At 41.0% G+C, this 24923-nt stretch overlaps 1 protein-coding gene across 4 annotated transcripts in view; it reads right to left on the bottom strand.

Annotated features, from left to right (window-relative positions):
- Positions 1 to 24923, bottom strand: part of ARHGAP6 (Rho GTPase activating protein 6) — a 336609-nt gene that overhangs the window by 62303 nt on the left and 249383 nt on the right. For all 4 annotated transcript variants that reach the window (XM_037377475.1, XM_037377477.1, XM_037377476.1 and 1 more), the window contains one exon: positions 320 to 479. In XM_037377475.1, the coding sequence (XP_037233372.1) occupies positions 320 to 479 (160 nt within the window). The remainder of the gene's footprint in view (positions 1 to 319; positions 480 to 24923) is intronic.

Here is a 24923-nt window from a genome sequence, read left to right as displayed (position 1 = left end):
TTGGTTGTCAGGAAGTGTAAAAAAAGCCTTTTTCTCTCAACTGAGTATCAAGGCATCCTAGCACGAATAGGTCTGATGTAGATTATTTACCCTGTAGACATCTGTCCTTGATCAGATGATCCCACCCCAGGTGGCCTGAACTGAACATAGTAGCCAAATAGCTTTACTAGTCATTTTTACATAGTTACTATGTTTAAGCAAAAATTAAATAGAAGACAATGTCTGCGGAATAAACAACCTAGTGTTTTATCCCTTGTATTGCTGTGACATGAAGTCAGTGCTCAGCAATCTAAACAGAGTCAGTTTATCAGGTCCTTACCTTTGGGGATAGTGATCTGACAGCCCAGGTCACAGTCCTGCTGCAACTGATAAAAAGCCACTTCCTGCAGCCGAGCGCGCTCCAGCTCCGAGAGGCTTTGAACGGGAACTGACTTCAGCCGAACACTGCGCCCTGACATGCTGTTCCAAGTGAAATCACCCTACAGGAAATCAAATGGAAAAATATGAAGCATCATATGGTATGCACAGTTTAATAAACAGAACCATCTCTTTTACTGCTAGGAAAAACAACACAGGTCCTCTTTTCTAAAAGGCCATTTTCTTGGACATCTCTAACCTTTCAAATATCTTTGTTTTCCTAAGAGCAGCATTCCTTAAAAGGAGTACAGACATGCAAAACAAAAAGTCAATTCTGTCTGAAACCATTTAACCAAGTATTGTTGCAAAAACATCAGCATTCCAAAAACCAAAAGCACAAAGGAGGAGAAAAAAACCCTCTTGACTGCTTTTCCGAGTTTGCTTTCTTTGTACAGTACCCTGCCATTACTTCGTTCCCTTCTCTCCACTGTCAATCAGACATGCAGATCTCCACAGGTCCATGGACAACACACATCTTATCTTCCTTGGTTTACTAATCCCACTCCACCAGACTGTTCAGAAAGCACACAGGCAGAACCCCTTCTCTTTTCTGACAAATCCCATTCCATCCCATCCCCTCCGTATGACAATATTGTGTTTAGACCAAGACTGACTAAAGGACAAGCTGTTCCACACTTTTGAAAAGCCATAATAACAACATGTGTGTTAAAATTTATACAGGAAAATGACATGAGATATACTACAACTCTGTAAGGTACCAATTATGCTTGGAAAGCAAATCAAAAGCTTTAGCTGTTCTATCTCCCACCTGTGATAACATATACAAAAAGCTATTAAGTAGTATTTAGCTTGGGTGAGAGAAGTAATTATCAGTCAAAGAGAAGTGCCAGCACACAGATAAGCTTAAAGGCTGACAATTCAAGCTAGACTTTCAGAATTTATGAAAACATCATCAAAGAGCACATTTTAGCACTACAGGGAAAGAAAGAAAAAATTGTTTTTCATTCTAACCATGTCAAAAAATAAACAAATAAACAAAAAAAAAATAAACAAACTTGTCAGCAGGTATAACCTGATGCAGCTGTAGATAATGGAAAAACTCTGATGTCCACCAGCTGAGCTGTAAAGACAAATCCACCAACCTGCCCTTCATCACAGCATGGCAGACTTAAAATTAACAAACTTCACTCTCACTTTAAGTGCTCATTTTCAGTTTAAATTTCAACATCTGTACCTTCACTGTGCTTATTTTTTCATCATTCAATTATAAGTCATCTTTTCTGTCCATACACCTGCAGCCAAAGGATGTCCATTGACTTTAAAAGACAGTGGCTGAAGCTCCCTATTACAAAAACCAGTAAAATTAGACCTTACTTAGCAGCTATGCATCCCGTTGTACATAGATATCTTTGTGCACAGTTCCACATATCTTGCCTGTATATATGTGCACACATACAACTTGTATATACATTTGCATATACAAACACATGTACCTATATATGCATACCTACAACTACGGGTGTGTATTCACATATACGTATGAAACAAAAATAATTCCCAAAGATGCAGCACCATTTAGCAATACAGATCAAAGGAATCACACATTAAACACTGTTTCTTATGATGGATGAAGTACATTCAACTTCATCAAGGAAGCTTTTTTTCATAGTAATTTTTGTAAGTCATTAGACAACCACAATAGATAAAGCTGTCACCTCAGTGTGAACGACTGCACATCTGTACAATCAATGCATGCATTACGTTCAATATCTTTACGGCATTTATATATACATATATACATGGGCCACATATGCAAACTTCTGTGCTAGCCCACTACTTGACTTGTGGAATTTGTTCCTTCATTTTTGCCTCTTCACCTCTTCTTGCTCCTCTAGTCCCTTACTGTTGATTAGCTAGATTTAGTAATCTCAGGCTAAAGGTTTGCACAGTGACACAAGCCAAGCTGATTAGCTTAGCTCAAGCAAAGCCAAAGCAGCAAGAGTCATATAAACCTTATTTGTAGAACTGCAAGTAAACATTTACATTTTTTAAAAAGCTGTTGTCATTTACAGATAAAAGTGATCGAGAACAGAATCCACAACCAGACAATGTATACTAAGAAACTAATTCCTTTCCAACCCTGATAATGCAAAAGAAACTTTATAAGTACAGAAGTATGCAATTCAACCCTCACGAACATAAAATGTACAAAATATTCTACAGCCAAAATGGTACAGAGAGAGAAATACAAGTCTTTATGGTATAGTTTGGGGGTATTTTATCTTATCTATTTCTCTGAGATGAGCATTTCCGTAAAAAAAAATATCACTGATACGTCTACCATAAAAAAATTTCAAACAGAGATATTTAATTTTGAAACAGGAATGGAAAGCAAAAAGTATACCCATTAGAAAATGTTGAGGTAACAGAATATCTATACTGTTTAGGATGTATCCTGTTTCCCATACAGCATAAAAAACAAGGGGTGCATGGGGCTTTTAGGGATTACCACAAATTAAATAAATATTCCTTAACTGATTTGTGCCCGAATCCTTGAATTGTTACCCTTTTTCGGATAAAAATTACCCAGGGCAAATCTAACTCTGGACATAACTCCGCATCCTCTGCCTTATCTCTGAGCTAGCTCCGTAACTGCAAGCAGAGAGCTGTACCCCTGCAACGCCCAGCTCAAACGTTAGCCCTGCCAAACCAGTTGAACCCTGAAAGGCAGGGCCTGCTAGCTGTGGTACAGCCCTGCGTTAATGTTCTACTTTGGGGACCCAGTAAGCCTCTTTGCACCAAGCTGTGCTGCTGTACATAAAGCAGAGCAGCCAACCCGGCACTGGCTCAGGAACCCTACCCAGGCTAACTGCACCTTAATACGGAAGCACACCACCTCCTTTTTTTACAGGAGACTGAGAAGTTAAAATCAAGGGAAAGAAGCAAGCTCCCAACAAGATTATGAGGGCTGTTCCTTCCAACCAGATTTTTTATTCTAGCAGTCTGCAAGCTCACAGTATGTCCCTGGCGCTCACTGGCATTGTCTGGCTAAGAGTGGTGGGATGCAAGCTCTGCACCTTCCAACACCATGACAGGTCGCTAAGCAGTGAAAAAGAATGTGAAATCACCCTGTCCAGTTGCTGTGCGCTAAAGAAGACATTCCTCTCTTACACTAGACGAGGTTTGATAAAATCTTTGCTAGGTCACATTAACATAGGTTTTTACTATGCTAATGGAACACGTTAATAATTAACTGAAATATTTTTGGAAAATCATGTGTTAGGGCCAGTGGAATCTCCTGATCTGCTAAAGAAGTGAGAGGCTCAAGAAATGTTTCCTTGAAAAAGTCTGTTTTATTTGGCAAACAAATATCACTGTCTGCTACGAGACAAAACACAGTAATTGATAATTTAATCTATTCAAAGACTCCAATGCTTTGCGTGACACAAGGTAAATTAAAAGCCTCACCTTCCTTCTAAAGCACTGTACAATTTTACGTACAGCCTGAAAATTACTACAAAATCAACCAGGCTTTGAGGAGGTCCAGAAAAGTCCAGCTTCCTTGGAGAAAGGGGACAATTAAATCAGTACATCTGCCTAAAGCTATTCTCCACTCCATGGGGCAACCAAAGGAGGGAAAGGGCAGGACAGACATGGAGAATATCTTCTGTTTTTCTCTTTGTATGAGGAGGAACATTTCCTCAGCCTTCAACTTAAGCATCAGCCTGACATAGCTCCTTGCAGAAGCTTAAGCGGAGCAGAAGATCTTTAAGCACCAAACCAGTGAATTGGTTTTTGAAGTTCATGCGTATGTGTTCAGACATACATACACAGCTGCTTCTCTGTTATTTAGATTGTAGGATTGTAAATCAGAATATGGCCTGCAAATGGCTCCTTCATCACAAAGAAGAAAAGAAAAAAAAAAAAAAACCCAACACCAAAACCATCACAAAAACAAACAGAGAAGAGTGCAAACAGAAATATTGCTCTGGGATAAAGTGATCGGCCTGATAGGACACAAACTGCTAACTGCAAGGGCGCTTTCATAACTGACTTTTTACAAAACCTTAAATCAGACTAAAAGCCTTCTCTGGTTTCTTCTACCAACCAGTCACATCTTTTCCCTCACAAGTCTCCAGCTTCAGCTGCATACTCTCTCTGGCCCCCCCACTACCATCTAACTTCTTTCCTCCCCTCAGCCGAGCCCTTCACTTATCAGAGAACTAACTAAAATACCAGAGCAGATGACTCGGCAGAGGGGATGACTGATTAACTGCAACTTGTGCTTTTGAAGAATCCGTCCATTTTTCCCGTATTTCTTGTCCACAGTCATAAGCACATTTTTAATAACACGCAGACTGCAGTTCCACTAATATTCGTCCAAACATTTTTTTTTTTTTATGGGTCAGATGTTCAGCGGTTCCAAATAAACATTAAGTGGTACATCCTGACTTAAGTAACACTATGTGCTTAAATTACTCTTAAGCATGTGTAGGCTATTCTTGTGTACCTGACCTCTTTCTCCTGAGCCTCCAACACACAGTCTTTCAGATGTCTTTTAGTGAAGGTCTTCTGTCCTTCGTACGATACAGAACAATACTGACTGACAACTACTGCAAGGAATCCTGAATGTACATGCAAATCTATGGGTGATGACCGACCCCTGTTGATCTCCGCAGAGTTTTAAGCCTTAGTGAGTAACATGCACTGTGCACAGGGTAGAAAATAACAATCCACACACACGGCAGTTTTAGGTAACACAAATTTTTAATGCAAGATGGAGAAAGCAACGTTTATCTTACTGCAATATTGTTAATGATTTCAGTCTGTACTCATTTAGCTAAACGCCATTATCAGATTAGCTGTCTACTTTTCATTAGTCTTTTTCTCAAATCCTTTTGAAACCACTAAGATCAAAACCAATTATGTCTACTTGCTTTTCTCCTACTTGCTTTTCTCCTACTGTAGCAAAACTTGGCTATGTGCTTGTATTTAGATGGGTCTCCACTACAAAAGAATTCACTATTTTTGCACACAAAAAGATTATATTGCAAATAACATTGCAAATATAGCATCACAATGTCTTAATTCTGTTTGCTTAATTATTTCTTTAAGCTTCATGAAGTTGCATATCATTGCCACTTCATAAACCTTTCATTTACCTTGGTCTTTTATTTCAACTCTCTCTAAAATTATTTCCAGACTCTTCAGGCATAAACTCTCACAATCTGATTGTGGGTACAGGTAATCCCCCTCTTCCTCACTTCCCTGGTGTTGCTGTTAGTATGAGCCAAAACCAGTTCTGAAGTGAAAGCCAGTCACTCCAGTACAGCTATATACTCCATCATATGAAATCAGTGTACAGAACAATGTTCCTGGACAGGATGAGAATTAATGGGGGCGGGGGCTACTATGTTAAATATCCATTTTAGCATTACATGCAGTTATGGACCACATGGCCAGTCCTTTACTAATGCCATCCTAGATAACCACTTGCAGATAAATGAAGAGTTACAACTGGATAGTATGAGTGTGCTACAGCCTGACTGTCTCTGCCACCCTGCACTGTCTCTGCCACTGTTGGCATTACAAACTGCTGCACCCTAGGATGTTCTGGTGTAATACAGCTGCTCCCCAGGGACTGCCAGCATCACAAAAGAAGACAAGTCTTTCAGATTAAAGAAACGGCATCTAAATACTAAATACAAAGAAGCACAAGACTTGTTGCACGACATCGAAGCATTCAGAGGAAGATATCTGAACATCGATGCACAAAGTATGGGGCCCCAACAATTAATCTTCATTAAGAAAGACTGATTTCATTAAGGACATTATCTAGGGTGACATCCTGTTCCTCTTGACGTCAGTGGTAAAATTATTAATATAATGTCTCCACTAGGAAAGGAGTAAGTAACATTCCAGATGATCCTGTATACAGTTCAGAGCCTTGCATTAAAGTTGCCTTATCTCATACTATATTGTACTTATGTGTATTAAATGATGTATGTACAGAAAAAGCTATTAGTTTTGTCAAAAAGATCACACTTTACCAAACAGTGGTTTAGATATCAGAACTATTTAATGGCAAATAATATAGCCATGGCTTTGCCAAAGACACATACTTCCTCACTCCTAGCTAGCTAGCATCCTGTCTCATTCCCAAGGCTAGAAATTCATGTACTCAGGGTCAGGACTGCAAGACAAACTCTGTGGGACACTGAAAAGCCGGTATTCCCACAGGTGGGACAGAATTCACACACACAGCAGAAATACATCATCTAGCAAGACAGCATGAAATCGATTTCAGAATATTACAACAGTGATTTCTATCTATCAGAAGAAGGAAGAAAAAAAAAGTCCTTCTAACTTTAGTCTAAGGGTAAACAGGGAATAAAAGAATGAGCGTGCTTTCACAGCAATATTAAAACTGCTAAAATAAAAGGGAAAATATTTCCTGTTCTTCTGCAAACAACCTCTCCAAGTTTTCCAAATGCCTCAGGGTACTATTTCATGTTTAGAATATTTAAAAAGCATTCTCTTAAAAGAAATTGATGTGTAATGGAGATGTATTTCATTCCTTTTCTGACATCAGTAAGCATGAATGATGTACAAAGGTATTGCCTAGCAAAATATTCATCCCTAACATACCCACTCTGTGCTGAACTTTGTTATACATCCAGAAAACCAACTTCCAGAAGTAAGAAAGCTCCACTAAAATGCATCAAAATACATGTTCAGATTTTCTGAATTGCTTACTTCAGCAGATATCAGTATTTTTGCAGAATTTACCCAGAAGCAGCACATTACAACTAGGAGGGGCTGAGTATGTTTTTGGAGGTGCCGAAATGGAGACAGAACACCTTAAAAAGCCTAGATGCAACTGTAAGATCAAGCTGAAATTTTGTCAGTCTTCACATAAACAGATTTTTGTTACTAAAAGAGAATTAAGTTATATTACAATACTCTGAATTTTGCAGGTTGAGAGTACATGCACAACTGTTAGAAACACGACTGCATGCAGGAACAAGCTGAACTGCAGTAATTAAACCACCTGAGACCACAGTAATGGGCTACACTACAAAAGTCAGAAGCTTCACCAGTCTCAACGTAAGAGGATCTGGGATAGCCTGGGTCGATTAAGACTATTCTTATCCCTTTTATCAGTTCATATACTGTATTTTTTGAGAGGCTGGTGCTATGTTTTTCTCAAGTATTTTAAGTTTCCTGCTTCAGCAGGAATAATGTGAACTCTGCAAGCCAATAGTAGCTGACCCAAAATCAAATACAATAGCTGCACAAATATTATTTTTAGTGGCAAAGCTATGTTAAATAGAGCCCAGGTTCTGTGACCAACACAAACACACTCCCAACAGCCCTCAATGTTCAGCTGCTAGTGAAGCTGAACAAGGAACCAGCCTGTGATACACTGAAAAACAGCATGTCCTCTCATGTCCCCTCTGTGTCTTCCTGTGCCCCAGCTCATGGGAAAGGTGGCTCTGTCCCGAGGACAACCTTTACTTGATGCTGCAGGTTGCAGTATCCACTCACGCCATGAATGCCATCCATACATTTAGAAAGACCATAACATGAAAGATTTCAAATATGAAATAGTGCTCTTTCTCCTACACCTAACGAGATTAACGTGAAGCCCATGGAAAAATAAGGTTGAAATAAATTTCAACAATTTGAATTAAACAAATATAATCATACATGCTATTTGTTGCTTTACTGGTCCTGAAGTGATACATAATGCCCTGGTGAAACAAGGCAGATCTCTACTAGCACAGCACAGAAGTTAGGTATTTCTGCATCCAATAATAAGTATTAATGTGATCAGAGCCAATGTTTTGAACAGTTAGAAGCAGCATCTATTTCTATTATGTTCAGTAGAAAAGAAAAAATTGCAATATTTTAGAGAGAAGTAAATGATCTACCATTTGAAAGAGAGAATGCGGAACAGAGCATGCATGCACTGTCATCTCCAAGTATGCAAAAATCCTGTCAGCCCAAGTACTGTGTACAAAGCTAAGAATACATATATGAGCACTTTACCGCCTAGATTTTGAGCTTTTAAGATACATGTAGATTACATTATGTGACTTAAGCATACTGTCAGAATCTCATAATGAACTAAAATAATTCCATGACTCCAGGAACCGGGATTTGACTAAGAGTAGAGCCTTTAATTCAATACAAACTCCTACTTACTGATTCAAGCGGTTCAAACCAGTATTTTTAATAAACTGGTATTGCTTACAGAAAGGGGTTTGGGTCTAAAGAAAATAAGATCTGTTGCGCATGTGGAAAGTAGCCATTCTGACCACCTACATAAAACGTCTGGTTGGGAAACAATTCTAGGGGTTTTTTTCTTCTTTTTTGGGGGAAGTGAGGGTGGGTGCGATTTAGGTGATAGGAAAAAAATGCAAGACTTTTTTAAAAATATTTATTTTTGGAAGCAAAGAGAAGCTCCATTACCCAGCAAAGGGACAGAGGACTCTGGAAGAGGTCTGTACTACTGGGCTTAGAGGGAGACCTTGAACCAGAATTTACCCCATCCCGGCAAAATGCCCTAATCCAGAGGCTGCTGACTAACACCTACGCCCACGACTATACTGAACCTTGGTCAAGATTGTCAGCCCCCTCCAGAACAACCTGCAAACTCATCATGGGAATGGCTACTCTCAGACCTGACTTGGACATCTCCAACACCAGCTACGCACTCACTCCGAGCTGTGACTGTGTGTGCTCCCTCAAGCACATTCTATCTTTCACAACCTAGGCTTAAATAAAGGCGTTGTAGGAGCCATTTTCTTACTCAAGTTAGTTTTCTTTGAGTCACGAGTTTGTATCACCAGCCAGCAGTGTTGCAGGTGTTAGTGACACAGAGTATGCATGCCTCTAGGACACAGGGTCAGGCACATTTCAGACATGCAGAAAGCAAGCAATTAGCTTTTAGGGATTACGAGTTTTCACTTAATTTTTGCTATATAATCACTCTACGCTTCCATTTTGGTTTTATCACACTCACACTATGTTCACATGTGCAAACACTACCCTGTCCTACACACTGATGCCAGGCAGCCCAGGAAAAGTCTGTACCACTAAGTAAGTTGCACTGCCCTGTCAACCTACTCCAGTTTATTAGGACTGTGTTTCTTGCTTTGTTTTGTGTTTTTTTTTAAGATCTGGGATATCAGATTCCACCCACATTGGCAGCTGTTTTGATGACTGTTGATTTCCTGAAGACCCTGCAAAGGCAATTCTCTATGGAAAAGTTCAGAAAATACAGAAAGTCTGATAATGAGGGAAAATACTGTGAGTACAAAGAGGTGGCTTTCCACTCACTACTATTATCATTACTTTTCATCTATGTAATTACTTTTCCTCTGTTTTCTATGTATTGAAACAGTGTGTGCTCTCTTAGTGCAATGCACAGCAAACACTAATGCTTCAGATTATCGAGAAGCACTGCCTTCAGCATTTCTTATAAAAAAAATATCCTGTTTGCATGCATGAATCTGCTGATTTGCCATTAAGTTAAATACCAAACAAGAGTTTGGTTTAATTTTTTTTTAAGAAACCACCTCCGCTACACTAGAACTATACAAACTGCTCTGAATGAATGTATAGCTATAGGTTACATTGATGGATCAGTGCACATACCTGGAAAGACCACTAAAGGGCACCTTGATGCTCATCATTGTCTGTTACCACGGAGGTAACATTAAAAATGCGGATTCCAAAGCAAGAAATGTAAAATGGATCCACACAAATAAAACCACTGTGCTGCAACATCAACTTTCAGGAGAAAGGTACATTTTGTGAACTGCCCCTTCAACCTGAGGCACCCCAAGTTCAAACTGCGTGCCTGCCAGACAGTCCACAACTTCTTTCTTTGTTTTTAAGCAGCACATTTACTTTGGACAGAGAAAGGGAAAAATAGCCCATAAAGTTCCCACTGTTATGGAAAACAGAAACAATTGCTAGAGTTACAAGCTCCTCACAGACTGAGCCAGAAGATGAACAGCTCTTGGTTTCTACTTTCTTCTAAGCAGCTAACTCAGATTTTAAAATGCAACAATAACAGAGTCATGGCCATAAAACCTGATGCTTACAGAAACTGTTGCTTGCCAAATTGAACCTATGCAGCTGTCACTCCATCAGCTTTCAAAACCCCTTTACCCTCAGCATATTTTGCTCACAACTGCCCGGCTTACATGCCCTTCACGCACAGAGCACACAGAAAAGGATAAACGAGCCACTGCAGACTTCAAAGCAAGCCACCTGAAGAAGCCACTCAAACACAGATCACTCTGATTATGCAGTTTGGTTTCAAAATGTTAACACCGCTTCTTATTCCACAGTTTCATTCTTCTTGGTCCAACTACGGAAACAGGCAAAGTCATGAAACTGGTCTGAAAATAAGCAGCATTTGAGGGCTCTCAGTTTGTCAATGGATCTCCAGAGCATGGTAAGGGATCGGTAGTGCCAGCTTTTTCTCTTACTAAATCAAAGCTGTTCTCTTTTCTTCAAATTTAAGTAAAGCATGGGAAAAATTAAACCTGATGTCAATGTGAGCACCACATGCAGCATATGTTCTCCAACACACTTATCTACCCCACTACATGTGAGATTATTCAGTTTCCTTACATGTTAACTAAGTTCTCTTGCATCTTCAGTGTCCTTTAGTATTTGATCAAACCAGGTTTGAATTAAGTACCTGCATCCAACTATGCTGTTCTATAAAATAATAAGTTCAGAATAATGCCATTTACCTGAAACTGAGCATCCAAGAGAACATCCAGCTGGAGCAGCTGCAACTGCCAGGACATCTTTTGCTGCCAGATATCATGAATTTTAGGGGGTAAAAATTGATCTTTTCCTTTCTCTTCTTCAAAGCAAGTCAAAAGCCCAGCCCAGGGGAAAGCCCAGTCACACAGACAAGTTGTGACTGGGTTCCCTGCTTCTTACTGTAGAGCAGATGTCCTGAGGCAGTGCAGGGAGTGGTGAGGAAGGGGCAGGTCTCCCCTCAGAAATCCTTCTCCCCCATGGCTCTGCAAGCTCAAATTCAACTGTAACTGCCCAAACTCTACTATCAGGAGTAGCCAAAAGAGTGCTGGACACAGCTGCCATGACTCCTTGGAGCACAGCAAGGAGCACCCAATGGTTTCCAACTGATCTTCTCACACAGTTAGTTTGGAGCTTTTTAAAACACCTTTGAAAACTTTCTACTCAAGCAAGCAGGCCAGCTATATGTATAATGTGGTTTTGACAACAGCAACACAGAGATCGAGCATTTCACACAGCTTGCTAGGGGAAAAAAAAATCCTTGATAAAGGCGCTGCTTCATAAATAATGTCTGTCACGTTCACAGTCCCCATACAGAATGCTGTCATCTATAGTGTGTGGGCAGGCAGCGTAGGAAATTTGTGAAAAACAAACAGTGAATCACCATTGATTTTGATGGCAGCTCTGCCCTATGTGGCATTTCACCAAGTCATCATTCAGTGTGACAACTTTTTTTCTCTGCTGGCACGACTTAGTGCTTCATCACATCGTTCACGGAACAAAAGAGAGCACGGGCTAGAGTTCATGGCAATGGCAAGAGAGATTATGTAAATTCCCCCACACACCCACCCACCCAGATGCTTCGTGCACCTCTAAATGAAGGTAGGCTGAAGAGCCTCCCACCTGCCAGGGTAGAGAGCCTGCACTCACAGCTCAGCAATGTGCGCAGCCCTTCCTGGCTCTATACCTTGGCCACCCACACCAGCCTGGTAGCAGCAAGCACAGACATTGGATGCCCCTGACTTCTGAGCCTTATTATCCAGAGCCCAGGGAAATCAATGCACAGGCCTCAGCATTTTCAGCGCCTCTTAGATCAGACGTCAAATCCTCAAATCATGCAGCTCCTCACCTCCATTTCCAGTCTCTTTCCACACCACTACCCAGGGCTGAGCAGTGCTAAGGACAGCCAGTGTGTTGCACACTAAGTATCACACCATACAAGATTTCCAAGGAGAAAAAAAAGCTATCTCAGCTGCAAAGGGAGCTGAATAACCTTCTGTCAAAAGTACTGTCACTGGTTATACTTACTTCCCAACACAAATCCAGGGCATTGAAGTTAGATTTCTCTCTCCCTGTCAAAATGCTGTAGCCAGAGATCAGCGTCCTGCTGCTCATCTTGTAATTATGCTGCACATTTGTAGTTCTTGCAATCTTTCTTCAAAAATAAGTTTGTGCAGCCCATATATCCCTTGTGTCATTATTCTCTGAGTTTCCTCTAATGAGCAAAACCCTGCTATTTATATAAACTGGAAATGGGGACATGCTCTTTCATGAACCTACTCACTCAAACCACACGATGAAGGAACTGCCGTTTCCAGACTCTGCACAGCAGCTGCCCTGCAAGCAAAGAATCTAAAAATCATCAACCTTTGTTGGTGGCCTGCAGAAAGATAAAATAGAGTGGATGTGAAAAATCTAAGTAGCTTGTCCACCTTGTATATATGAGCTCCAGACAAGGTTTTGTTCTTTTACCTCGGATCAAAAATGAAATGTGGAACTATACCGGAACTATTTATTGGAACTAGAGGTTCCGATTCCTATTTATTGAAACTAGAGGTTGACAGCAAAGGTCTCCTTCTCAGAAACTGAGAAGTCCAGCAATACTTGTTGAGTTCTGCTTTGAACCAGGATTCTTCAGGTTATTCAGTAGCTAACAGTATTCTGTGAAAAAAAAAAAATTAAAAAAATCAGGGTCTTTTGGGGTACACCATTTATACCTAAATGATTGTATTTTTATATAATTTCTATTAACTACCAGTATATCTGGGGAATTATTTCTCCCCATTTCAAACTGGTCTTTTTTCAGTAACGCACAGCTTTATATTTAAAAATACACAATTCAGGGTGGAATGTTATAATACAAAATGTTCACGGTTTATGGAGAGGCTATATAAAATATAGCCTACCAGAAACAAAATGGAAGAAAATTATCAACATCTTTTTGTCTACTTCAGCTTCATTTCTTCCCAGAGTACTTGAAAATGTTCGTCTTAATTTTTTATATTGAACTTGGCCTAAACTCTTATTGAGAAACTGGTTAAGTGATTCTGATATTGTAACTTCATAATTCACAGAAAAGCAGTACGGGACTTTTAATTCATTTTTTAATTATGAAAAATTCCAAGGATTTGACTCTCACTCCAAAGCGGTACAGGGCTGGAAGAACCGCATTAGCAGGCAGCTGAGAATTCCTCTGGCTGATCTCTTTTTACACAAATGATCAACACTGGCCACAAAAGCCCCATGGGACTGTCAAAAATAGCTTCAGAAACATAATTGACCTAAAATCTCATTTTTTGAGTGGAAAAAATCAGGAGTTTGTCTTAAATACTCATGAAAGATATGTTTTCTGTGGAAAAAAATGATGGCTTGGTCAAAAAGTTCAAAAAAAAGTTTGCAGCTAAGATGCTTTTAGTCCAAAATGCTCTAGGGTGCCTCAGGGCAGCTGCGATTCAAGCGCCTTGCATGCTTGGCTACCCTTCCCCTTGTGAGCAGGGGTTCCTGCAACAGGCTCCTTCCTTAACCTCCAGGGATAGCACTGCACCTTGAAAGTCCCTTACAGCTCATTAAAAAGAACCTAGGGTATAAACTCCCCCTGCAGAATAGCTTCCAAGAGGCATAGCAGAGCTATTTTGAATAAAAACACATCACATTTTTGCACTTCCACAAAAAAATAATCAAAAAATACTGACTACTTTAGCCTTTGCTGAGATCCTTTTGAACTATACTAGCGAGCCTGAGAGACAGACTGGGCATTCACAGTCATGCAAGGTTATATGCATTAAGTTTGGATGGTACCATTCAATCAAAAATAAATAAGAGACATACAACAACTTTTTTGCTTGATGCGATCCTAAGACCCGTGAAAATACAGAAGCAGTAGTAAGCTGTATATGCAAAAAAAGGCACTTTAATTATATCCAAGCTGTCTGGTTCAGTAACCACAAAGCACCCTGCCTGCACCAGAGACTGTCCGCCTGTGCCTCACAAACTCTAAAAAGCAGAAAGCACATAAAACCCGATTAAATATTTCTAACTTGGGGTTTTATCTCATGATTTTAACTGTTACCTACGAGCAGAAACTGACGACTCCAAAACAAATGATCTAAGTACTCTGACAAGTTATATTAGGCTCTACGGCTCTATTAAAAGCCCATACGGTGAGACAGATTAAGAGAGAACGTGCAGCAGCATCCCTGTTTCTAGAAAAGGAAAAACTTGGGAGCTGCAGAGTCTGGTAAGCTGATGGAGGGCTGAAAGGCAATCCTGGAGGAACCAAAGCTGGGTTTGCTCAGACATGCTGGTGCTGCTGCTGTAACCTCTGAATAGCAGGAGAAGAGTACGCTCTATTTTTTACTGAAGACTTTGAAAAGCAAACATACTCTGAGTCACCGCAATATCCTGAGAACCCCACTATACAACTTCACTTCTATAAAAGTCATACAGTGGATTTTCCCGTTACTGAAGTTCTAAACCCACATGCAATAAGCAGCATTACGTACAGCCCACACCTCACCAGTTGTTGAATCACAAGCACAGACTCCCATCTTTGGGCATGTTTGGATTTCTCGCCAGCAGAAAGCAGAGTATACACAGAATTGCAGATTCAAATGATGTTTTGGAAAATTATACACTAGATTTTAAGAGTATTCAGTAAGAAGAGGGTGCAGCAAGGACCTTGTCCAGCTCTCAGAGGGACACAGCAGCTCCCCACGTGCCCAACCAGCACTCCAGAGTTCCAAGTCTTGCTTCTGAAACTTAAAGCTCAAAGAGCACAGGCCCAGCTCCTAAAGCATTTGAAAAAGATATGTCTCCATCCACAGTCTCCAAATGAAAGACAAACATAAACGAACACAAACAGGCTGAAAACCTATTTTCAGAAGAATGAAGAGCATGAAAGCTTTCCAATGCCATTTTCTTATCCCTCTTTTCTATTTCTTCTCTTCCCCTCCCTTGTCCCCCATATGCTTTTGTTGGTGACTGTCAAATGCACTCTGCTCCTATTTAAAAATTTTAATGGCAATCTAGCAGATGTCCTTGATCCAATTATTTTAATCTGTCTATGTTAAGTGGCCACAGCAGCTGTTCACCTCCTCTTATCAACATTATTAATACTGTAATTAAAAGACACATTAGTCAGCTGAAAGATCCACATAAACCTCTCTGAATTTTACTGTTCATTATTGATTGAGGTAAGTACTTAGTGAAAAAAGAAGGAACTAAGAGTGTGGGTTTTAAAAGCCAGTGTGAAGCTCTTGCTAAAATAAGGCGTGCAGACCTAGGAAGTTAAAGAGCTTTCACTGCAACATCCTTGTAAAATCAACAGTTGCTTGCCAGGTGAGCTTTGCTGCTGGGTCTTGCACTACCGCAGTACGAAGAGCTCCCTGTCCCACAGGCACACAGCAGCACAACATACTGCTTTTGAATTTCTATCAAAACCTACCAACATTGAAATATCATTTCAGCATTACAGCTTACTGTCAAAGATTTCTGATAGCAGAGGTCTAGAGAGCAAATTAATTTTGAGGTTTATGGGATCTAAAGAGTTCTTATCTTCATTATGCCCTTTAATGGCCTAAAGGAGATTATTTGATATAGCTTATTAATAATCACAAAGTATATTCAAGGGAAACTCAAGCCATAAGCCTGTATTTTGAAATAAGAGGGATTACACTTAAGTATCGTTGCAACAAGCTTCTAACAGGCTGTGGATAAATTTTAGTTGATTGCCTTAGATGTGCTCTTTGTTCTCTGGATCCCCAGGGATTTCCTGCAGGAGCTGCTGCACTGGGGGGGTCCACCATGTGCCAGCCTCTTCTGGAAGCTACACCCACACACTTCAATATAATTACACATGCATTCTCACATAAGGGTCCAGCTCTTCAGAAAAGTCACTCTGACAAAGCAGCAGCACTTCATAAGCTTAGCTGCAGTAAAACAGTTTCCATTAGCTGAATTTGTGGCTATTAGTTCGGAATCAGAGGAGGAGAGCAAAAGAATCTGATATGAATAAAGCTCTTTAAGTCCTTTACTCAGGTCTGAAGAATTCAACAGCTGCATCCCATTCAAAAAATGGAACAGAATAAATATCCTCAGCTACAAAAATGACTTTCCAAGAGCCGAGTTGAAATCTGGGTACATTTCTAAAGGAAGACATTGATTTTAAAGGCATTTTTAACACTCTGACATTTCATGGTATTTTTACAAGTTAACTTTGTGGTATTCGGTATTTGCTTTAAAGTTTTATCTCCAGGAGGTATGTGAAAGTATAGGCCCATCTCAGTGTATACATTTACATAAGAAATCACATAAGGATTATGCAAAGCTCCAGCTCTTGCAGAGAGAAGCCCACAGGTGTGCTCTCTGCTCTTTTAGAAAGTGAGAACCTGAGAAAAGGAACTCAAATGTGCTTTTTAAATCCATCTGATTACTTTAAAACCATTTTCATCACTCTACTTTTCTTGGGACCCAAGTGGTTCTTCCTCTGAAGCATGCAGATGGAATTCCTGGTGTTAGAAAAACCATGGGCAGCTCCCTGAGCTGCTCCTTCCCCAGGGGCTGTGGCAGGACAGAGCTGGCACATTTCTGCTGGTGGGAGATATCTAGGGCAACACTGTCCCAACTGCTGTCACCCCTGTCTGAACTTCTGTATTTGAGTGCCTAGTTATTCATGCAATGAAAATTGAAATTTGCTTTAGTAGTGTTTTCTCCTAACACCGCTCTGGGTCATACAGAAGCATTCAGTATCTTGCAGGATTGACAGTTCATGAAATACATAGAATCATAGAATGGTTTGGGTTGGAAGGGACCTTAAAGATCAGCTAGTTCCAACCCCCCTGCCAGGGGCAGGGACACCTGCCACAAGACCAGGTTGCTCAAAGTCACATCCAGCCTGGCCCTGAACACTTCCAGGGATGGGGCATCCACAGCTTCTCTGGGCAACCTGTTACAGGGTCTCACCACTGTCACAGTAAAGAATTTCTTCCTAGTATCTAATCTAGACCTACCCTCTTACAATTTAAAGCCATTGCCCCTTATTCTACCACTACACACCCTGACACGACATGCCAGCTTTCCTATAGGCCTACTTCAGGTACTAGAAGGCTGATATAAGGTGCCCCTGGAGCCTTCTCTTCTCCAGGCTGAACAACCTCAACTCTCTCAGCCTGTCTTCATAGGAGAGGTGCTCCAGCCCTCTGATCATCTTTGTGGCCCTCCTCTGGACCCACTCCAACAGGTCCATGTCCTTCTTATGGTAAGGGCCCCAGAGCTGAACACAGCACTCCCAGTGGGGGTCCCACGAGAGCTGAGAGGCAGAATCACCTCTCTTGACCTGCTGGTCACAATTCTTTTGATGCAGCCCAGGATATGGTTGGCTTTCTGGGCTGCAAGTGCACATTGTTAGGCCATATTGAGTTTCTCATCCACCAATACCCTCAGACCTCCTCCTCAGGGCTGTTCTCAATCCATTCTCTGCACAGCCTGTATTTGTGCTTGGGATTGCCCCAACCTAGGTGCAGGACCTTGCACTTGACCTTGTTGAATTTCATGAGGTTTTCAGGGGCCCACCTCCCAATCCTGTCAAGAACCTTCTGGATGGCATCCCCTCCCTCCAGTATGTCAACTGCACCACACAGCTGACAATGGCTGAAGAAGTTATGTACACTGTATACAAGAGTTGTTTGGGTAAAGATGGATACAAATACCCAATAATGCTTGCAGACAGAAACTGAGGGCATAATATAAAATGAAGCATGTTAAATGTGTACCTTTATTCTTCCATAAAAGGCTACTTCCCTTACACTTCTCCGTTCAAACCTTCTGCTGAATAAACATCAAACATGCTCTTCCTCTATGACTCCTCACACAGCACAGAATTAATGGAAGAGTACGTTACTGGTGTTATTACTACTGTTATTATCACCCATACATCATTCATTACAGAATAAATTAGCTTATCCTTGAGGAATCCCTTCCTTAGACTTTGTGAAGTTTTACTCTTCCCATTTGACAGATTAACTAAAGCTAGCAATGGCAAAAGTGCAGAGTAATTATGGATGTTTCAAATGCTGACAGACTAGCTATGAGGTAGACGAGACCTACAGTTGGATTGCTTTCAGAATACGGGCAGCTCTAACTAGACACTCTTAACTAGTACTTCCAAACAGTGGTAAGAAGCAGGAACTTTGGTGAAAGCAACTAATTTTGTAAGGTTTACAGAGGTAAGAATGAAACTTCAGAAATGCCTATTTCCCCACTTCCTCCCCTGCAGAGAGGGAGTGTACAGTGGCCAGCTCAGAGGTGTCTGCCTACACTGTGGCTAAATTGCAGACGTGTAGCAAGATGAGCTGTATTCCTCCCTTAGGTACCATTTTCCTTGGCTGCTGAGCACTGCTAAGTTTCCTCCAAGCTCTGACCTTAGCTAGCAAGGCAGCAGACACATGAAGAAACATACTTATCAGTGGCCATCTCCAATGCTGCTTGATAAAACATGGGGTTTAAAACATGGGGTTCTGTGGCAAACTTGCTAACAAGTTTCCTGAGGCCAAATGTTCATTCAGCTGCAGCCCCTCCCACGGTCCTCTAAAAGAAGTGGTGGTTCAACTGAGCTTGTGGGAGCCACCACCTTCACTGAACCAACCCATCATTACAGAGACCAGACCATGCTGCAGAGGAAGCTGCACCTCTTGCAATGTTCAGAAAACAGCTCAAGGTTATTCTTCATTTTATTAATTTCTTGCTCAGCCGTGAAAATGTTAGCTGCAGATGAACCTGCCTTTGTTTAGCTCATTGCCTGCTGTAATTCCCTGAAGTCCAATTGCCATTTATAGCGATGGGGCTGGGTGGAGCATCCCTGGGAAGAAGGAGATCACAGGCTGCATTCTTCAGCTGCTACAAGAATCTTTTCCCCTAGGAACTGGGCACATGCTGAGCTATTACAAAACAAACAACAGTCAGTAGAAATTTTTAATTATACTACCTCTGCAAGAACAATTTCCAGCACTACAAAAATTCACCTTGAAAATCATCCTCATGAGTTCTGTTATTAATGACATGAACTCCCACAAAATTGAATGGCAGATTTGCAGTAGCCTCACTGAAAGTAGGATCATGCTTTTTTTTTTTTTTTTTTTTTTTGCTTTTTTTTTCCCCCTCTCCCTGCAGTACAGAGCATAAAATGCCAGATAAAGCAATGATATACTCATCATAAACATTGATGTATTAGAGTTGTGATGCACTGTGGTGGTATTTAACAGTGAGTATCAGAAACCAATATAAATAAATAATGCCTTAAACTTCCCTGCCTTTTGCTGTCTTCTTTCAAAAAAAAAAAATATCCGTAACCCAAAACAGAAAAAGAGCCAGAGCCCTTTCAAGTCCATTAGGGACTTGGTTATTGCCAGCCTGTCCTACACAGAAGGCATTCAGGCTACAGTGGACTACACAGGGAAGCATGCAATACAGAAACACAAAGAACATCCACAGATTGCAATGATACAGTTAACGTCGTCCTCCTCCCCCATCTTTTCCAAAATGCTAACAGTCCCTTCTATCTGAAAGCAAACCAGAAGACAATAGTACAAATACCATCCACAGCTCACACTTCCAAGAGCACTCTGTTTAAAAGCAAATCAGCTCCTAAATTGTTTTCCAAAATAAGCCTCATTTTTTCTACTAGTTAATAATTACAGAAGAATTTTCTCAAGTTTATTGATGGTGGGAAAGAGAAGCACAGTTAGAGCGTTATTTTCTTGTACAGAACTGAAATAACAATTTTTCCAGATTTCCACAGAGATGGTTCAGTGGAAAAATGCCCAGTATCCTGAAACATTTCTCCCTGGAAATTAACTTCACTCTTTCCTTCCCATATAGTCTTTTATGGATATGCAGAAAAGCACATTGAAATATTCATCTTTGGTATCTGAGATGTCTGTTTTTGAGGACCAAATCTATTGTAGTATTCCAAACCAATAAAGATTTTCTACCAACCTAGAAAGTCTTAGGGTTGGTTGTTTTTTTTAAAATATTGTTTCCTAGCATTGCTCCTGATGAGAATCAACAAGTTCTACTTGGATTAGCTGTTCTGTGCAAGTAGTTGCATAATAAAGAGAGGAGTAAACTCCTGTACCCAAGCCTTAAGATCTTCAGTAAAAGACTAAGATGCCAACTATTAGAGTGTGACCACATGTCTTGAGTTCTCATTTATTTTCAAATCTTCTGGTAGTTACAACAGTAATTCTAAGAGTCATCCATCATGTCTACAGATAAAGATGACTTTACAAAATGTGCCTACTTGTTTTTTCACTGTACCATGGATGAGAGGATAAGAAGCATTTCAGACTGTGCAAGATAAACAGTTTTTAAAACTTTAGATTACCCAAATAAAAACTTTCTCAGAAACCTAGGGGGGAGAGAGGGCAGGAGGGGGCAAAAAGAAGGGGAAATGAGAGGGAAAAGGCACTGACATAGCTCATTTATCTCACTGGACAAGAAAGGAGGACTACTGTCCAGACTAGCTAATCATTTCAACCATATTGCTTCACAAAATGGACTTAAGTTCACCCTGTGTTTGCAATAGGAACTAGGTATGTGATAAACGTTACCGAACTTCGCAATGAGCGAACCATCCATCCCACAACACTGTCACTGTCCCTTTAGAAGGCTGTCCTTGCAAGAGAGAAAAACAGTTGATCCTCCTCCCCAGAGGGAGAGCTGACAGAGGTGGGTATGCAGCCACAGCCTTCAGCACAGCGTCCCTCCCCCCCCAAGGCATTCATCGCCATCCTTGGGACACAGGAGTGAGCCAAGGGGAAAGTCTGAAGGCACACAATCAACCTCAGTTGTCATCCATTTAGTTTTCTAACACCGTTTTCCTGTTTTTCTTCTATGTTTTTTCTCTAGTCCTACTGCTTTTTGGTAACTACTCCCGTTGTGCCCTTCAGGACTCGCACAAAAGCAAAGCCACTGCTGTACAATACAAAGACAAATGAGACACTGAACACCTATTAACATCGCAAAAGCATACAACAATAAATCAGAGGGATGAAGAAGGAAAAGGACTGTCATTTATCTTCTGCTTAATACCTCTTCTGTATTATAGCACATACAGCATTTCAGATGCAGTATGATTTTAAAGATGATCACCCTTTGCAAACCGCATGTTCCCTTTTTACCCACCTGTGGTGAATTACTTGAGGCAACTCTAGAAAATGGCTGTCCAAGCTGTATACCACTGGTTAGTCGGCGCCCCAAGGGATAACTCTGTCCTGCTCCCAAACACTTCTATCATCAAACACCGCAGCCTCTCAGCAGGTAACTACTTTGCTGTATAATGTAGCCCCTGGGCTGGCCATAGAGACCTGTTCTAGGCAACACCACGGATTGCCTTTGTAACCATCAAAATGGAAAATATAAATTTATTTTCTTTGCCCTTACTAACGCAAGATGCACAAAAGGCTTTTGATAGTCTACTGATCTGTGTACCTACAGCTGCTTAGGTTTACGTTACGCTGCCATAAAATCAGCACAATTATGCTTGAAATAAATACAGGAAATTTTTTTTATAAACAAAATGCTTGAAAGGTTGTAGTACACTGCTGTTGAAGAAAACACATTATTAATCAGGATGTTACCACACGTTTTTATTTGAGTACCTTGTTTCATAATTTAGGACCCACATTTTGAATGCAAAAAATTACACTGAATGTTTGTTTCCCACTGACCTTACTACCAGACTTCCTCATTCCAGCTAGAATTAATAAGCCTATTAAATCGCTGAGCATTTGTCCTCATGTAAACACAGTTAGAATCTGTTCCTTTGCTCTCAGTGATACTACAGACCTCATCACAGATGTTATTTTTTGTAAAAAGCAGGTAACTTCTGTATAAAGATGTATCTTCTGTACAGAAGATAAACTCCAGCGGGCAGACATTTACCTGGCCAACGGCATTATGTTACTACCTAAAGCCAAGGATGGAGAATTTATTGGCTCTGCTGACAGCCACCATAGATTTTCAAACTCCAGCAGCCAAGAAACATTAATCTAAGCTATCTTGAGGGTTTTGTGCTGTGTTGGATCTAGACCTGTTTTCTAAGTCTTGGAGACTGCCTCCCCAGTAAAACAACCCAGGGGAAACCAGTGTGGCACAGAGATACGGCTGGGGCTCTGCAGCAGCTGTAGGGATGTCAACATAAAATCTGAAAGTAGATATGTGTGTTTGCATGAATATTCACATCTGTAATGCAATGCAACGGCAGTTTAAGTGAAAAATACCAATAAATTTAGAATAGTTTGTTATCAAAATAGCATTAACAGAATGAGACTTCTCACTTGTTACAGGCTGAGAAGCAGGAAAAAAGGCTGTTACAAGGATGAAGACCTTGTAACTTTCTCCCGTGCTCCCCGCTTCCCACCCAGACCCAGTTACTGGGTGCCTCTAGGGGAGCTTGGGCAGCAGAATTCCCACTGTGCCCTGCTAAGGCAGCAGCAAACAAAACTGAAACAAAACTAAAAAACCCCACCCCTACCAAAACTTTTAACACATTGTAACAAGTTGTAACCCGTTTTAATTTGCTATATATTGTAGACGTTTCCATATAAAGTTACCAACCCGGCCAAGCATAAAGCAAGCTACAGTTACACAGTCTTTTACCAGGTGGAGTGTTTCCCTGTGGGTTAAGAGCTAACCTCACCCTGCCAGTACCGCAGCCATAGTGAATATTCCCAACTGTTCCTGTTTGTACAGCACCATGCTCTGAAGATCTTAGGAAGGCTTGTAAGTGCTGGTGGAGACAGACACCACTGTCCTCAAAGGAGGTGCCAATCCTGACTGAAGAGCCAGCACAGCTTCACGTACATCAGTGACAGATGCTTGTGTTTCACAGATACGTATGAGAAAGCGTGTGACCCTCAGAGTCATCCCTACGCTTATTGGGACACACCACGGCACCTGGACCCCCCTCAGGCAGTGCTGATGCGAAGCTGCAGGGTCTTAACAAGGCACCCATCTGATCAACCTGCCTGGGTTTCTTTGCAAGGAGGGAGCTGGTGTGCAGCCAGACCATGCCCCAGGACCCACACAAGATGCGACCTTGGTCTGGTGGTACAGCTGCAGCCCTCAGCAGCTACAAACAGAAAGTGACAAAACATGTGTCTCCAGAGTCAAGGAGCATGTACGTGATCAAACCTATGCAGCTGAACAAATGATGACACATCAACAGCAGTGCAATTACTGCTTGTGATAGCACTGTTAACTTGCAGCTAATGAAAGACACCATGTGCTAGTTATGAATGTGATGAAAGCTTGAATTAATGTATTTACGAAGCATTTTGCCAGTTGAAGAGCAAATTTATGGTTAGGTACCTTAGCTCAGCCTCCTGATAAGCTTCAGCAGCCCCATGATGTTCCCGCTAGTGTGGCTTATTGCTGCTGGTAAGGACAGTTGACCAAACCGTTCTCTTGCTTAGGGCTCAGGCTGAGAGCTGAGTCGTCATGCGATTTCAGTTCAGGATGGAGAACACTGCAAGCCCATAATCAGAGGCTGAAATTTATATTCACAGACTACACATGCCTGGGCTCGTGCCCCATCAGCAACCCAGCTGGCAGGGAATGGCCTTAATCCACACTGTTAACACTGCCTCTCTCTGCAGACTGGCCATGTCAAATGGTCCGGCATAAATAATACCTGGCCTGTGCTAACTCTAGACTCAGGAACTGTTTCAGAGAGCTGGTCTGGACCTAAGCTGTATTAGAGATACTGGTGATAACCTGACAGCACAGATGACTGAGTCCCAGCACTGGAGGATGCTCTCTGACACGGTTCAACCTCTCTGTGCAGATATGGCCAAAGAGTAGAGCAGAGCAGGGGGCAGAAAGGCAGATACATAAATGCCACAACTGCAGGTGTATCTCTAAGAAAGGGTATATTGCAGAGTGTGAGTAACTAAGTGGGAGAAGGCATGAAGCTGTGCTGTCAAGAGTAAAGCAAGGAGAGAAACAGAGAAGCATCTCCTTGGTTCTCCTTCTGCTTCAATGCTTGTGCTGGACCTGTGCTGCCTATTGCCTTATCTTGGGAATGCAAATGAAAATAAGAGTATTGCCTATGACTGATGAGATTAATTCTTCAAACTTGTACAAAGAAGGTAATATTACATTCTCTGCCCAAACTATGTGAAGTTATGCAAACTTGTGTGTATACCAGGTAGTAGCAAAGTTGTAACTAACAGCAAAAAATAACTAACATTTGCCATTAGTATCAGTGCTATACCATTAATTAACATTTACCTGTGTTAAGCAAGTCTTTCCAAGGTACTCTCAGTCCTACTGACAGGGTCACACTATTAAACCTGGCACCAAGCTTCACCTGAGCTCCATCCAGATTAAGGTCATATGACAAGAAGACTCAATGTTTCCCAAGTCAAGCAAGTTATTTCTGCAAAGCTGATTTATACATTTATTATCATTTGATGCTGTTT

The sequence above is a fragment of the Falco rusticolus genome, chromosome 2 (assembly GCF_015220075.1).
Source record: "Falco rusticolus isolate bFalRus1 chromosome 2, bFalRus1.pri, whole genome shotgun sequence".
In the NCBI taxonomy this organism is placed as follows: domain Eukaryota; kingdom Metazoa; phylum Chordata; class Aves; order Falconiformes; family Falconidae; genus Falco; species Falco rusticolus.
The sequence above is the reverse complement of the archived record's forward strand: the minus strand, read 5'-3'. Positions and strand labels throughout refer to the sequence as shown.